This window comes from Oenanthe melanoleuca, chromosome 1, assembly GCF_029582105.1.
Source record: "Oenanthe melanoleuca isolate GR-GAL-2019-014 chromosome 1, OMel1.0, whole genome shotgun sequence".
In the NCBI taxonomy this organism is placed as follows: domain Eukaryota; kingdom Metazoa; phylum Chordata; class Aves; order Passeriformes; family Muscicapidae; genus Oenanthe; species Oenanthe melanoleuca.
Window position 1 is genome coordinate 103,264,057 of NC_079333.1, and position 18,227 is coordinate 103,282,283.

An 18,227-nucleotide genomic window follows, 5' to 3' on the forward strand; every position below is an offset into this window, starting at 1 on the left:
TGCAGAAAGAGAATCATAAAACTGTGGAATAGTTTGCATTGGAAGGGACCAGCCAATTTTGGTGTCTTCCTTGGATTACCTTCTTCATGTCTAGAAAAGGCACCATTTCTTTCGTCCAGCACAGATACAGATTTATTTCTTTCTTTCTTTCTTTCTTTCTTTCTTTCTTTCTTTCTTTCTTTCTTTCTTTCTTTCTTTCTTTCTTTCTTTCTTTCTTTCTCTTTCTTTCCTCTCTTTCTTTGTTTCTTTCTTTCTTTCTTTCTCTTTCTTTCCTCTCTTTCTTTGTTTCTTTCTTTCTTTCTTTCTTTCTTTCTCTTTCTTTCCTCTCTTTCTTTGTTTCTTTCTTTCTTTCTTTCTTTCTTTCTTTCTTTCTTTCTTTCTCTTTCTTTCCTCTCTTTCTTTGTTTCTTTCTTTCTTTCTTTCTTTCTTTCTTTCTCTTTCTTTCCTCTCTTTCTTTGTTTCTTTCTTTCTTTCTTTCTTTCTTTCTTTCTTTCTCTTTCTTTCCTCTCTTTCTTTCTTTCTTTCTTTCTTTCTTTCTTTCTTTCTTTCTTTCTCTTTCTTTCCTCTCTTTCTTTCTTTCTTTCTTTCTTTCTTTCTTTCTTTCTTTCTTTCTTTCTTTCTTTCTCTTTCTTTCCTCTCTTTCTTTCTTTCTTTCTTTCTTTCTTTCTTTCTTTCTTTCTTTCTTTCTTTCTTTCTCTTTCTTTCCTCTCTTTCTTTGTTTCTTTCTTTCTTTCTTTCTCTTTCTTTCCTCTCTTTCTTTCTTTCTTTCTCTTTCTTTCTTTTTCTTTCTTTCTTTCTTTATTTTTCTTATGTTAAAGGTTCTTAATTCATATTCTAAGAGGCTGTGATGGAGGCACTCAATGCCACTCATTCAGATGCAGAGTTTCCATGCATCTGCCCTCCCTTTTCTCATCTGCAGCTATATTGACCAAATTATTATTCCCAGTCCTTGCAAGTTTCTTATAACTGCCATGAGATATTCTTGTATTCTTCCATTAGTAGTTTAACTACTAACCTAAATATTTACCTAGTTATCCTGTTGTATTATTAGATACTTACAAAGCTTCTAACCAGCTGGTTTGTTTACAACTTCTCCTTCTAATATCTCCTGAATTATTTACAACCTACACCACAGTCCTGCTCAAAACCATTCTACAAACAAAGCATTCCAGGAAAAAAACAAACATCTATACTTCAGCTTGAGTTGCTTTTCAAGTTTAATTGTTTTCTTCCTCAGGCTACAAAATCTCTAAAATACATATTTAAAATGTTTAAAAGACTGTATATTCTGAACCCACTGTACAATACATAATTCAATTTGTTTTAAAAAGAAGGCTCTCTTCTATCTTTTTTGTGAAAGCACAGAAATCTTACTTACAAGTTGTTCTGGATCAGTCTCAACTACAAAATGGCTGGGATCACTGTTAAGCATTCTTAGCACCAAAGCTTCATGAGTAGGATTAGCAAGAGGTATGTGCATTTGAGCCCATCTGGAAAAAATCATATACACAATGATGATTAATTACAAAGCTTCTTCCATTACATGTCATTATGCATTGGGTTTTTTTAATTTCCAAAAAAAATTCTGGATTTTTTATTTTAAAAATAATAATTAAGTTTCATTTCATTAGCAATTCTCCACTAGTGAGGAAACATATTTAGTAACTTCAAATATTATTAATAATCATTATTAATAACAATAAATCCTGAATTCATTCAATGTTTTATTTTGTTCATTTGTTATGTTGTTTATGACAGCATAATAATAGAACCATTATGTTGCATATGTAGATTATATATTTTAATGAGAATAGTGACCCTCTCAGAACAAAGTCTGGACTATGCTGACTGCCTAAGTGTTATGCTTTAAATCAGCTGTCCCTCTATTTTACACACTTTCCTTCTTTATTTGCCAATTAAAGAATATTCATGAGATACTTTCAATAGGGTGAAATTTTTTTTTAAATAATTCATAAGATTCTCAATAATTCCTCTATTCTGGTCAAAATACTAATTTTTTTGTTTTTAGCAAAGTTATATAACCATAAATCACATTCTTGTTATAATACCACGGGACACAGAGAAGAGATTCGAGGTAAGTGAAAACAATAAATAAGAAAAGTTTGAAAAATGAGATACACATATTGGTTTTGCTGTAATTTATCTCCTAATGGATATTCCCTCTAGTCAGAGCTGTGGCAGGTCAACTGCCAGATTGCTCCACATATTTATCATGAAAAAGTTAGTCTGTTGATCATAGATAAATCAGTATGGAAAAATAAAATATAAAAAGCAACACTGAGAAGATATTTCAGTCCAGCTTTAAGACTGTAACCTCAGACCCTAAAACCTGTTCACAGGTTTTCCAACCAATGCAGTGACATAAATCCAGCAGACTTGTTTCTGACTCTCAAAGCAATGTATCACTGAGATCTCAAAAGCTGACAGTAAAGAAATATTAGGAAACTTTCACTCAGGAACTTAAGACTCACTTGTTAATTGCCATTTTTCACATTTACCATCTCTACCCTTTATTTTTTTTGTCTGGTCTCTTTCATATGTAATATTTTGTCAAAGGGAAAACTAAGTTGGAATATCTGAAATTTCAGTAAGGAATTACTCAACTGTTAGAGATTCTTCAAGTCATCAAAATCCTGCCACCCCACACAGATTGATTACTGTGGTTATGCTGAAAAAATTATTGCACGTGGCAGCAAATTCCAGCTCCCTGTGAACATCATTCAACTGACTCATCTTCAATGACTCCATTGTGGAGTCCATAACAGGATGGATAAGGAAAGATTAAAAATATCAGCGAGAAGGTTTCCTTCCTTAGAGACATATGCTAAGGGATGTGTTAAATCTACCTTGAGACAAACAAAAAGTGGATCTGACTGTGATAGCCCCAGAATTTTAGGGAATCTGAAGTAGGGATAAAGGATAAATTGTTAGAATTTTTTTCTTTTCTCTTTCAAAAACTGGCTAGAAATTGATTTTAAGTTATCAGTGGGTTCTTGGCTCCTAATCCAATTCCAGGTAATGTTTCAAGGACACAAATTCTTAGATTTTTCAGAACCATAGAAAAATGAATACAGTGAGGACACAATGAAAAACATTATTCTTATATTCATATGCTAATGCTTCCTCTGCATTCAAGGAAAAGGTGATAGAATGGAAGTTAATCTGTTAAAAAAAACCACAAATCTTCTCCAGCCAGAAATGCTTCAAACATTTTATGACATTTACAGTTCACATCTCTGAGTACATAGCAAGGAAGTACATCCCTTAAAAAAGCTCCCAAATTGATATATTTGTTAGACAATCCACAGATGTCTACCTGCACTGTCTTTACATATTCAACATACATTAATGCAGCCAATTTACTTGGACTGTCTCATCTTTTCATGAGGCAGAGAAATTCCCAGTAACTGAACTGTAGCCTCAATGCCATCATTGACTGCCATTGTCCAACACTTTGCACTTCAAGAAGAGAGCTGATGACATTATGCTGACACTGCTGGACACCACTGAAAAGAGCCTGGCACCATCCTCTTGGCACCCACTTTTGTGATATTTATGTGTATTGATGAGATCCCATCACAGCCTTCTCCTCTCCAGACTAAAGGGGCAAAGCTCACAGTCTCTCCTCCTCATTGCTGTGGCCTCCACTGGACCCTCCCCAGTAGCTCCTTGTCTTTCTTGTACTGGGGAGCCCAGAACTGTCCAGAACTGGACACGCTGTTCCTCCCCATATTTGCAGATACATAGGAACTACAACATGCAGGTACTGGTAAAGGGAAAAGAAATCTCACTTGAAAAAATGAAACATGATCTTTGAGGAGTTTTAGATAAGAGCTTTGACAGGAAGAGTTGTAGTTAATAGAGCTAATCTTTTCCAACATCTGTTTTACTTGCAGTAGGAAAGGATGACTTGCCATTTTCCACTAAACCATTTGTGCATGTAGTTTCCAGGCAGTGCATGCCATAGAAAATTATGAGTGCCAGAAAATCTGAATAAAAAGGTTTTAAGTATCTCCTAACTGCAATAGGCTACATAATAGAGAAAAATTATGGTTTTTACTCCAGTCAGCCCAGAATTTTAAAGTAAAAGCCAGGAAATAGCACAACTTTTTTTCTTTAGAACATAATAACAAAGGCATTGTCAGTTATCTCCAGTCTGTGCTTCATATTTGAAAAGCAGAATACATTCACTCACAAAAATTTAATCAGGTAAAATTTCGTGTTGTGCTCTCTAACAACATTTCTGCTCAGTCTGTCATGTATATTAACTACATATTTACTCAAAAATACACAGAAGGAAGTAGAATTTAGAATGCAGAAGAGCAGTGTGCCCACAGCAACAATTAGGAAGTGGAGGTAATATGTGAAAAGCACTACTGAAGTTTTTACATTCTTCAAAGTCTTATCCTCGAAGTTTTTGTTTATGTATTGAAAGTCAGAAGTAAACTGAACATTATGGTATCAAAATGCACATTGAAGTTTTGTTGAAAGATGGTAATAATTGGGTTGATTTCTCTAAGGTGTTCATTTTCTTAACACTTACAGTGTTTCAACCATGTCTACTCCCTGGACTGCAGAAATTGCATTACTTTTCCATTTTTTGAGAGGTTAAAAAATATTGCTGAGTATACAAGCATTTGTTAAGCAATCATTTAATTTGTCATTAAATTCTTAGTTCAGAGAGAAGAAAAGAAACAGAAAATAAAGCAAACCTACAGAGCTCTGTATAATGAATCTTGGTGCTTACATTCTGCAGTATTGTCAGAGTGATTTCTATAGCAAGTTTACACAGAGGCTAAAATTTCATTTCAGCTTTTTTCTGCGAGGAATATTTCACATACCTGCAAATATATCTAAGAAAACATTCTGCAAGCTACTGCAGCAGACATAGAGCACTATTTTGAGTTAAAACCCTTCATATGTTTTCCATGATACTTAAAGCAGTGTCCCAGTTCAGCACTATGAGCTACTCACTCACTTTCCAAGCTCACACACTATATCAGGTAGCACGACTGGGAATGGCTTCTCTACATTGAACTTCAGGGCATACCAAAATTCTCCAATCACATCTGACCGGAACATGACACTAAAAACAGACACATAAGTTAAATATGACAGCTGCTTTTTTCACATCACTAAAAAAGCCCAAACAGATTAAAACTCAGGAGAAATCTAATGAGTTCACACGGAGAGTTCTTTAATTAGATTATACTTTTCCTCTAACACTTCTCACTGGAATCTAAATTCAGCTACCAAGTCTAATAATATTTAAAATTACTAATGCAAGAAAATCTCTTCTTTCTTTCTTAAATTCTACCAATAAAATTCATTTGTTGCTTGTAGTTTTTGTTAGCTTGCTTTTATCAAAAATACAACTCAAACATATTTCAGCTTTTAAGAGTAAGCTTTAATTTCATTTCAATATCACAGTATTTCCCTTTTAGCCATTTTGAAGGCCAAAGTAACAGAAATACTATACCCTAATTTTAAAAAGGAAAATCTTTTCAAATCTATGTGAAAAAACCTGAAGAATATATATAGACACATTCCTAAGAGCATGGCAAAGAGATACACTTCAAGGAATATTTAATATATTGTTTTGATATACAATCAAGGATTGTCATGACTAAAAATTGCTTGCTGCTAGGTGAGATATGTACAGCAATATATTTCAGTTACAGACATTCTAATATAGTCCTTTCTTACTGCAGAATTTCTTTTTTATTTCTTGAGGATTTTTGAGTAGCTGAGTCATAATAACATTAAACCAAAGCACTGGAAGCATATAAAAACTTAAAAGAAATGCACTGTATAAACCCATGACCCTCTAAGGATAAGTTCTTTTTCTAAATTAGAGGTAACTATGTCTATTCCATGACTTTATGGTTCCAGACCATCCCCTGTGCCAACAGAGCTTTTAAAGTGAGAGTAAAACATCTCTAGGAAAGAATCAACCATTTGAAAAGGTACATATGCCACAACCCCTTTTCCAACAGTTCCTCCCAGCTGCAACATAGCAAAGGAAACAGACCATGGCTTCAGAAAGAGAAGTTAATAGTGTGGATGTAATGTGGAAGTATCTCTGTCCACCTGTAACTGCAGTCTGTGGGAGCTACTGCAATTTAAATGAGCTGTTACACACTTCTGGAACAAAACTGCAAAACCATCTGGAGAATGTCCACATGTGCTTTATTTCATCTCTGCATATATTCCCTAAGCCCCAGCCCACCAAAGCTGAGCCCAAAGTTTCATCCTGTTAAAACAAATCTTTATCTTCTTGTTTGGAAACTCTGCACTTGAGAAATACCAGAAATATTATCTGGTAAGAAAAAAAAGCGATGAGTTCTATTCACATGTGCAGTTTAAGACAGTGCAATTTCTACAAATTCCCACAGGAAAAAAAACACCCAACCAAACAAAAAAACAAAACAAAACAAAGCAAACAAAAAAAAAAAACCAAACCAACAAACACAAAAAACACCAAAAACCCACAAAAATCCAAACAAACAAAAAAAAAAAAACATGTAAAAAATCCCCCAAACTTCTTAGAGTTATAACAGTACTCATTTTTATAAAACAGTATCATTTGAATCTGTATTACTTAATGATACCCGACATTATTCAGGTCTTTGGAAAAATCAATACAAGCAAATTGAATAAATCTCTGAATGGATTTGGACTTTGTAAATGTTCTTTCAAAACTAGTCAGTTATCTCTGCCCTCTTCTTAAACCACCACCCCACCCTCCACCCCATCCCCACATTTTTGTCAGTCAGTTGAGATAATTGAAACACAGGGAATTGTTTTCCAATGAGCTTTCAGACTAAATAATGCTTTGGTAACCAAATTCCAGGAAAATAATCTTTGTAATTCTACACTTTTCAACTACTTGCTGAACTGTTTTAACTGAAACTAAGACCAAGAGGTGATCTGTCTTTTTATTGCTAATTATCATACCTAGAAATTCACTGGGATTTCCAATGTAATGAAAAATTTTTAATTTAAAACCTCTCCATCTTAATTTAGTAGATCACAGTAAAGTAATGGAAGAACATAAAGGTAAATGGATTTATGTGAAGAGAGTTAAAGGGTTCTCCACCTGCTTTAGTTATGTTTTTTACAGTTTAGTTCCTTCTCAGAAAAAAATGAAATTGTGCTATTATCTTTACAGAACTTAAAAATTTACAAAACTATTAATATGAAGTTTTCAAGGGGGGCTTCAAACATTAAGTAAGTATCTAAAATATTGTTCACTACATTGTAGTGAACTGGACTAACAAGGAGTTATTCTATTGCCTGTCAATAATGCTTTTCCCCTAAAACAAAAGTTGCTGTTAGGGATATAATACATTTAAAGCTGGAAATGTTCTCAATTCTATTTATTAACTTTTGTGGGGGTTCTTAGGGCAATATTTTCATCAAATGACTTACGTTTCAATGCAAGTAGTTCATTTATTAGGAAAACAGCCACAGTCACAAGTATCAAAACTCTACAACATACCTTCCAGTGAAAGAGCCAAGATGAGCTGCAGAAAACTGTACGTGATATGAAAATGTTTGTTTGGGCCTGAGAATGAAAGATTTTTCTCCAAAAAGGGATGGATGGTCCAGTAGCACACTCATCTTGAGAACTTTATTGGTAGGATTAGTGATGGGAATATTAATTCCAACAGTATCCTAGAAAAAAATTAAAAAAAAACAAAATCACAAAATTAATTATGACCTATAACGTAAAATATATTTTTCAAACAAGTGTATGGTGTTTATTCATTGTTGACACTTAGGCAAACTCAGGTTGCACCTTTGTCAGATGTGTGAACTAACCCAAAGAAAGCCAAGTTACAGCAGGAAACATTTCAGACAACCTTCAAATTGTAAACTCTTTAATTCCCTAAGTATGGAAAAGTTCAAATCTTCCTGGTTGGTCTGCATTCTAACAGTGCACTTCACCTTCCAAGATATGTCCAAGGCTTGCCAAAATACACCTTTCAAGCCCATCTGCTGTATCCAATCGGGTAAAAACTCCAAAGTGTCTCCCAACAGCCAAACACAGACAATTGGAAATATCCACTCTGAAAAGGGGCAAACAATTATGCTGAATTCTGCTGGATCTGTTCCCTTAATTTATAAGTTAAATCACAATACCTGACATTAAAACAACACCATCCCAATGAATATTCCCTCTCTTATTCCATTAGGCCATTTCCCTCACTAGTGATCTCCACATCTTGTTTTAAATTCTTAGGAGAAGGACCATCCATCCTAGACACCTGGAAAACACTGACACTAATAAAGATGCACAAAAAACTCCTGTTACTGCAACAAAACAGAGCCAAAATATGGCCTCATTAGATAAATATGCATATTTTCCATGTGGAGCACTTTTAGGATGAGCAGGAATTGGGCAGAGACAGCTGCACAGCTCCTCCATTTCAGCAGAGTTCCCTTTGCTGTAAGGTTAGAAATGGTGTCAATTAATCATATGTGCCCTGTGTGCATGAATGCCAATACACTTCATAAAACAAAGCAGTGTGAATAGACCAGAAGGAATATACTTATGGAGGCAGCACACTGTGATAATCCAGGAGGCAGACCTGCAGTTTAAAATACATATGTTCTATTTATATATATTCATCCATAGAAAATACACAAAATCCAGGAATAAAGCTATGTCTTTGTTTCTCTGTACCTATATTTGTGTCTACTCTTATTTTGGTCTCTTTCCTTTGCTAACCAAGCAGCTTATTTCAAAATGCATGTTGGTTTGGGGTTTTTTTAACATATAGTGACTTGTTTCTCACAGCAAAATTATTCCACAAACTTTTTTGTAAAAAGTAAATAATTCAAGTTGCAATATGAAAGGAGGAAAATATAAAATGCCTATTAAAATTAATAACACACTAAAAATGAGTATGAAATACTTTTATGACCCCACACAGAACTGGCTCACACTGATTTCAGCCTGCCCATGATTTGGTAAATTTTTATATAATTCCATTTATAGACAATGACTACTGGAATATACAGAAAACACATTTAATGTTCTACAGATGGCAAGACTACACCAACAATTTAAATCATTTAAGTGCCTTGCATCAGTAAAATGGGATTTAAATTTGCCATAAAATATTTTAAAGCTCAGATTAATAGTTTGTACTGGTGTAAACAAGTTTCTAAATCTATCTACCATTTTATTACCAAAGGCTTCATAACAATTTTATATTAAACCATCTACATGCTGTGTTGAAGAAATATTTTTACAGTAAAAAGGAAATATGGGACAGTTGATTAGGAAAAAAGCAGCAACTATCAAAGAAATCTTTTTAATCTTGTACACAAAGGAAAGTTTACATTGCCAGCATTATCATAAAACACTGTTCTCTTGCCAGTATAAAATGAATGCTTAAGATTATGTATTTCCCTGGAATTTTCCAGGAAATTTGCCTGGAATTGCCATACACATTTCAATAATCTGCTACTTCATAGATGGCAATAAGAGCAGATGTATGTCATCAGTAGAATAAATATATATAATTTTTTTTTTTTTTTTTACATTTCTAGGCCTTATTGGATTATTATGGAGGCACAGAACTAGGATAAATAGTAAAATGCCCATGCAATTGCTAAGAGTATTTTTTTTCTTAAAAGTACCATTTTATCAGACAGAATGTGGAAGAGGAACATCACAGGCAATTTCCAAATGCATTTATAGTCATTAATTTAGTTCCACATTTCAGTGCTCAGTATTTTATAAACATTTTGACAGAGGAAAAATGTAAAAGTTGAGAAAAGAAGAAAATTAATCTTTTTCCTCAAATATTTCTTATATCAAGGCTGCCAGTTGCCAAAGTAGACCCATTTTGTGCAATTGTCATGCTATTATTCCTTTAGAACTTTCAATTACCCGCTCCTTGTCCAGTGCAGGTTATTTAAAATAATCTCATCAAAGTTTAAATTAAATAAAATTAAATGCAAATATGAGAAAACATTTATTCTCTATGGAAATTGAAAAAACAGTCAACTGCTAACATTCCTACATTAATGGCCTAAGTCTATGCATGGGTTTAATACTTGTAAACCAGACTTTGTTTCAAAAGATGCTCAGCAATTCAAAAGATTGCATCAGCAATTGATCATTTGTGATATTATACGTTTGCTGAAATGTTTTCTTGACATATTTTATGCCAAAGACTTTCTCATCATACCTTTCTTTATTTCCTTCTTTGAACAACTGGATATAATTAAGTCCATAATACACAATTTTATTTTTATTAATGTATACACTGCACTGAACTGATCCTCTTCTAAGTTCAACAAGGTAATTTGCAGAAAGATGGACACATTCTACAATTACTGTGCATAAAAATTTCTCTGTGTTCCATCTTCAGTAATAATCCTATTCTCACCATCAGCAAGTGTCAATAAAAGCATTACCTGGCCAAAGTGTCTAAGAGACTGACTACAATTCTTATTTAGAATAATTGTTTTCAATTAAAATCCAGTTTTATTAAGGAGATGGCACTCATTCCACATTGTTTGAAGCTTTTTTATTCCACAGACCTTGAAGTGAAAGCATTTGTATTTTCTTCTGAGTTTGCCAGGCTGTGGCTATAGAAGCAAATTTTCAACTTGAGTGAGCAACTAGAAAGGTAATTTCATAGAACTGGTGAGACAATGCAGCAGAATTCTTCCCTTTGTAGGTCCTTGTCCAAATTATGGTTTTTCTAGATGGACAAGTAACAAGTGCCTTCTTTCTCTGGGCTGCACCTGACAAGCAGGAATGTTGCTCACTCAAGTTCTGAGCTTGGAATGGTGGCAATATTGTTGAAAAAATAGATCTTTGCCCTCTGTCTTCCATTGGCTCAAAATGATCAGAGCTTTCAACATCCCCATCAGTGTCCTCTTCTTTCCATGTGGGGTTACGAGGCTAAACAACCACAGCACTGCTGTTATCCTGATACTGTATTTTCACATTTCACTTGGCATATTTTGCCTTATAAAATATCAGCTTTCAAAAAGGCAGCAACTGTTCATCAGCAGTGAAGCCTATCAGAACAGCAAATTGAACTGCTTGAAATTTAGGACTAAATACCTTAAGGAAATTATATATTGGTAAAACTCGCTTAGCAAGGAATCCATTCTTATTACTATTGCAGTACAGGAAATTAACCAGAAGGAAAAAACTTGCACAGGACATTTAATATCAGAAGCTAATAGGGCAGTGAGTTTCAGGTTTAAATTTACATATAAATTTACATAGAAAAATCACACTGAATTGAATTTCTTTTAGCTGAAAAGTACATTAGTGCCTAAGTAATAATGCCCTGAAACAGAATACAGCAATGATTAGTTCATAAGTTATTACAATAATTCTAAGTTCCCTGACTAAAAATTACTACACTGTTAACCTCTTAATGGGGCCTACACATTGTACCAAGCAAACAAACTGGGAAAACAATGTTTTGCAAGAGATGATTACAAAAACCAGTTTTTCTGAAATGGAAGAAAAGGAAGACACTGAACAAGCATTACACCTAATGACTGAAACTATCTATGATGTCCTCAGCTGCACCAAAAGATACCACAACCCACACCAAACTGATATTACAATAATTTATAAACATATAGGAAAACTAATTAACTAAATAATATGCACATATTTGGATTTCAGTGTAAAGATAGATAGAAAAAGTTGTATCAAGAATGAGTTGAATGCTAAGTGAAGTGTTATTTTAAGGTAATTATGAGAAGCATACCTGACAAGGGGATACAGACTGACTCAAAGTAAAATTAACATCCCAAATTCCCACAACTGAGAAAGTAATAACTATGCTCACATCTTAATGAATACTTTTTTGAATTTGAAATCAAGGGCACCTCTACATCCATGGAGACTGAAACTGAAGCTCAATAACTTTGCATACTCCTGAGATCACAGGCAGATTTCCCTCTCATATCCAGCAGTATTAGAAGAAGAAATTACCAATTACAGATACTTTTTGCCAACATCTATACTGAAGATTGGCACTTTCAGTCATCAGCTCAGTTGCCTAAAACTCCTCATACAGTAATCTGTCTTATCAAAGCTCAGTTGGGTTTGATAGCTCTACCAAAAAAAAGTAGAAGTCAATCTTCTCCATTACCAGAATCAATGGGGAAGGAGGTCATAGAATCATAGAATTGTTTGGGTTGGAACAGAACTTAAATTCCATCCTGTTCCATGGGCAGGGACACCTTCCACTAGAACAGATTGCTCAGAGCTCCATCCATCTCCTGGCCTTGAACACAGCCAGGGATGGGGCATCCACAGCTTCTCTGGGCAACCTGTGCCAGTGGCTCACCACCCTCACAGTAAGAAACTTCCCCCTAATATCAGTCTAAACCTCCTCTCTGTCCATTTGAGGCCATTGCCCCTTATTCTGTCACTGCATGCTCCTGCAGAAAGTTTCTGCTTTCCTGAAGGCTCCCTACAGGTACTGGAAGGCCACAATTAGGTCACCTGCAGCCTTCTCCTCTCCAGGCTGAACAATCCCAATTCTCTCAGCCTTTCCTCAGGGCAGTGATGCTCCCTCTCATCACCCTGGTGGCTTTCTCTGGGCTTTTTCCAGAGGTCCATGTCCTTCCTGGGCTGGAGCCCGTGTGCTGGGCTCAGCCCTGCAGGTGGGATCTCAGCAGAGCAGAGCAGAGCAGAGCAGAGCAGAGCAGAGCAGAGCAGAGCAGAGGGGCTGAATCCCCTCCCTCCCCTGCTGCCCACGCTGCTGTTGATGCAGCCAAGGACACATTTGGCTTCCTGGACTGCAGAAAGATGGGATGCTTCTGATATCTGACACTGAATTAATGTAACAAAGGACCAAATTAATCTTCAGAGGATTTTACAGGAAAATCATTTACACCTACTTTGTCATCAACGTTTTTGGAAAGCATGACTCAGCAAGTGACAGATTTCAATACAGATCCTATTCATCATTTTTATGGGTCACTTTGCTGTGCAGATGCATGCACACAATATATGATGTGCCAATGATGGAAAACAGTTTGATTCAAATCAATAGATATATTTACACTCCTTAGGTGATAGGACTATTTTGGGTGATGTAAATCTAGGCTGCATCTCTAAAAAACTGACATTTCTCTTTTTTTTCAGATTGTCCTTTCTCCTTCAGAGACTGTCATATCCACAACATCAGAACAAAATACTCAAGGTCAGTATCACTCAATAAAAAGCACTAGAAAGTTCAACATTTCCAAGTAAGAAATGTACTGTTCTTAGATAATGAAGTCAAGAGAGATACCAGTGACTACTGCATTTTCAAAGTCAGTTTTGTCTCATGGAGTTGTAATATCCAAACTCTTCTGCAAGCACGTCATCACACTGAGATACCTGCTCAAAATCAGGCTCAAAATAGCAACAATCAGCATTTGTGACCCTTCCTTTAGGGAAGTTTAGGAGATGCAAAATTTAGAATACTTTCAATTTCCAAATAGTTTTTGATATATCAGGTAGACTGTTTGCAAAACCTGTCTTTTTCAATCATTTCTCTCTAAATCTTGCTCAGAGATCTTTTTGAATGCAATTCAGGTTAAATGTTTAAGTAAATCTGTGTCATTCCCTTATTTACCACAGAACTGCACTGTTATCCCCAGACTCTGAATGTGTAGAGCACTTCAAGGTTTAGTTCCTGAACTACAACATGTAGCTGTAATTATTTTCTGCCAGTCTCACTGGTTTGTTTTCAAGTGCCACATAAAGTCACAATAATGCCATAAATTCACAAATCCAATAGAGTGGAAAATACTTTGAAAGGCTTGGTGAGTGCTGATGATTTCTGCATATCTATAAAGCAGTCAGTAACTGAAACCACAGAATTACTTCCAGGAATTTAATCTAATTTAATTAGTCTATTAGTTTAACACTGGATTAATATTTAGATCCAACTGTCCTGGATTAAAAATTTGATGTCATGAGGTTAGAAATCTCTATCTGACATGCAACTACAAACATGACAAAGTCTGTATCAGTGAAATGCTGGGTATCAGCTCACTCAGAACTGACCAGGAAAAGGCAATGACCAGTACTGCCCATATTCCAGTGCTTCAAAGACTTTCAGAAATACTTGGTAAAAATAAATTTACAACCACCTATCAGAACCCAAAATTAGAACAGCAGCAGGACTAATTATTATACTATTTCCATCAACTTTAAAGACTTCTGCTAAATGTGGAAGCAAATATTCTACTGTCTGCCTCTACTCACAGCTCATGCTGGTATGAGCTAACTAAAAGTACTTCTTTAAACTAGTAACTGACTTCAATAATATCTCATTTTATTGATTTTTTATGGCCATACTAATGAGGTAATTTACATCTCAGCTACACCCCCTACTATCAAGTTACTCAATCAGTGGAGGTAAAATGCTAATTAATTTGACTGTCTTAACTCTTGCATCTACTGTGACTCTCATTCTGTAGGTATAAAAATACAATTTTAAGGAAGCATATCTTCACAATCTAAAAGACCAATACCATAATTATCACTGGGACAAAACATGTAAAGGTAGAGCTAATTCTAATAGAAAGCTGAAATTGCCAAGTTTCTGCTGAGAAAAAATTTTTCTCCTGTATTTTCTAGGAGTAAAATTCCTCTGATAGAATCTTTCTCTCCTAGATTCTAGACACTTGTTTTTTTAAATCCAACTTTTATTTTAGGCATATCTCTGCAGTCTCAGGAGCCAGAAAGTGTTATAATACAAAGAGAGCTTCTTAAATGTTCATAGTTTTTCTGAAAACAGAATTATATATAAATCAAAAGGAACAATCTCTATAAGAGTTATCTCCTTCTGTTCTTTACTATAATTCATGAGACCAGATAAACTTTGAAAACAGCCTCAATTTCTAGTTGTTGCTGCAAGAAAAGTTAACTTTTAAGCCCATGAGGTTTGCTCCCAGACTACTGTCTCACACAAAACAATAAATGCTGCATTATAAATATTGACTTCTATGTGTGACATGCTAGAGGTCTCTGGTCTGTCCCACACATTCCCTCAGCAGTTACTCTACAAAAGTAATGCAACCTCACTACATCACAAGCAATGTTTATTAATAATATTGACATCTATATATATGTATTCTTATTGATAGTATCTGTTACTAGAACCTCTTAAAAAGCAAAAATTAGAGCAGCCTGAACCAAGGCCCACACTTGCATTTCCCTAGGTCTGACTACTTCTGCTGTTAAGCAGAAAGAGCCTCTGTATGGGGAAGATGTTGAAGAAAGTGTTTATTAGATAATCATGATTCCATGAATCATGGAGTGAGAGTATAAAGCCCTTTAAATACCAATTTCTCCACAATTCTGTCTGCTCAGTTTTGACCACCTGGCAGATCACCTTGTGAGGGAAAGAATTGCTACTACAATCACCTGAAATATACCTTTTTTTGGCACATCCACATATTTGGATGTGAGCCATTATTTCATCCTTTAGCTTTTATACAGTAAAAGCTTTCCCCTGAGGTTTCAGCTTCAAAACTTAGGTAAGTATCAATGAAGTGCTTTTCAATTGTTATATTCACCCTATAGTCACATCCTGCTGTGTAGGGCTCACACAGAACAGATCTGCTGCATTTATTTTTCTAGACTGCCAAAACCAAGAAGATTTGAAGGCTGGAACCAGTAATGGGAACAGCCTGCCTCTGCTTAGATCTGCATGTAAACAGCAGCACTGGGCCAGTGAGCTTTCAGAAGCACCACCAAGGGCTCACAAGCAGTGTGAGACTGGTCTGGAGACTTTACCAGCAGCAACAGCAGCACAAGGGTCAACTCACAAGAACAAAGCTTGTGGAAGTGTGGGTGGGCAACGTTTCAGAGGTATATTAACAACTTTGGGGTACTCACTTAAGGACTTGAGAGAGAAAGAAAAAAATATATTTGGCAGAGAAAAGGCAAAAATATTGTCTTCACACTCATGTGGAAACCAAACTCAATCCCTTGCAGGCTTTGATTTTATTAAAGCAGAAACTAATAATTCACTGTTCGAAACAAACCTTCCCCTCTGGCTTATCTCCTGCTGTACAGATCCTGCTTGGAGCTCACATATTAGATATTTCCTCTCAAGACAGAAAATACTACTTTTCAAGTATGTGGATGGATTAAAAAGTCTCTTGACACAGTGAACCAGTGATATACTCTTAGAATTTTCTCCATGAAATAGACAACTGCTAATGAGTAAGTGCTTAAAGCAATAACTAACAGCTTTTTAGACACTTTACATCAAAATTTAAGAATCACCTTCCTTCCTGACCTCTTAATTGAACCTGAATAAATCCATTAGAATATTTGCAAGGCAAAGTAACTACTGCAGTTCATTCTTCTAAACAATTTGAGATAATGGACCTGAATTTATCAGTCTAAGTTATGCCTCTGTAATACTGTTACAAATTAGGAAATAAAAGTAAATGCCAAAGTAAAATACAGTAACAAAAGTTTTAATTGTAAATTGTTACTACAATGTTTTCAATGGTTGAAGATACTAATAATTATCGATTAAATTAAAAAATATTATTGTTTTCTCTGCATTTAGAACTAAAAATATGTGCCAATGTACAAACAGCTCATAATAACTGAAAGTATTATTTAATTAATGAATAATGAACATTAAATAAATTTTAATTTGACATGAAACTTCCTGCTTTTGCAGACAGTTCCTTTGAACTGTTAAAATTCTTTGTGAATTAGCCTTTCTAAATCCCAGAGAAATATATAAATGATTACTGAGTAAATATTCCATGTGAAAGTGGTGTTAATTTCTCCTCCCCATTTCTCTCAAACAGCTTTAGCTGGAATTTGCTGCAGGAAATCAATTTTATGGCCTTCAGGTTAGTTACTTTTATTTATGCAGATTCAACTAAGATCTCTTATGATCACTGAGACTAGCTTTTCCTCAGTCTTCTAAGATTTCAGTTAGAATGATTTTCATCCAAATCAAGCAGCAAGTTCATTTTTAGAAGGCTGGAGAAAAGTCTTCAGGCAGTAAAAGACACTAAGCCCTCCTTCCTACTGAGGGTGATGACAACAAGTCAGAGATTGTCACATTTACACAGTCATTCCATATTCTGATTTAAATATAAGAGGAAAAATCTCAATTGCTTTTTCAATAGTCCAAACCATCTAAAATAGGTAGGGCTGTAGCCTAAAGTAAAAACATCCAGTAAAACTGTATAACTTATACCAAATAATTCCTGAGTTAATGGCATTTTTCAAACTTCAACACAGCACCTTTTTGCAAATCAAATCCTTATTCAGCTATTTTTATGTACTCACTTGAAATTCCTGATTCAGATGTTATGAATACTTGTATGTGTGGATTAACCTGTTGCTCATTGTTATGATCTAATTTAATTATCACAGGCTGTTTCAGAAGCTGTGCATACTGTCCATAGAAATCCAGCAGAAAATAAGAACTAGATGCTTTAGCCCATGTTCCAGAGATACAGAAAAATGTTATTTAATAGAATATTATTTTATTTGAATAAAAATAATTGATACTATAAAATTTTATTTGAATTTCACTCTAGAGTTTTTAAATAGTATTCTGATCATGGGAACATAGCAATACAGTTTTGGAGAAGCAGAGTTATTAATACATTTTGTGGGAGCAATAGTACCCCTGCAAAAACAGTCCTAAAGATAGAGTTTTCTGTTTCCAGATGGACAACCTTAACAGGAATTGAACGACTAATAAAGATCCCTTCTTCCTATTCCTTCATCTTACACAAGGAAAACAGAGATTTCTCACCAAGTCACATTAACCACTGAGGGGGAAAACAATGCAGTAGCACCAATTTTCTTGCCAGCTTTGAAAGATGGCAGGACAGGTTCAAAGGTTAGATTTCTGCAGAAAAATTCACAGAAGGTCACTCTTAAGAGCCTCCAAACATAGTTGGAAATTTTACACTTAACTACATTTTTTGGAGAAATTCTCACTGTTCTCTTTCATGTTCTTCTTACTGCTATTTATTTAAAAAAAAAAAATACAAAAACAAAAAGCAAAACACAGAACCAAACAGAAGCACAAACAGACTTCCACCCAACTCTAAGTGCACACATACAACCATGTTTTGTCTTGAGCCAAAAACCTAGCATAAATTCCTACTAGTGACAGAATGAGAGGGAACAGAGTTCAAACATTACATTTTCCTTTCAATAATGT

The 18,227-nt window shown here is 34.8% G+C and overlaps 1 protein-coding gene across 1 annotated transcript in view; it reads right to left on the reverse strand.

Annotated features, from left to right (window-relative positions):
* Window positions 1-18,227, reverse strand: part of CFAP47 (cilia and flagella associated protein 47) — a 256,706-nt gene that overhangs the window by 77,727 nt on the left and 160,752 nt on the right. Inside the window, 3 exon segments of the mRNA XM_056491982.1 lie at window positions 1,379-1,490; window positions 5,000-5,107; window positions 7,523-7,698. Coding sequence (XP_056347957.1) covers window positions 1,379-1,490; window positions 5,000-5,107; window positions 7,523-7,698 — 396 coding nt within the window.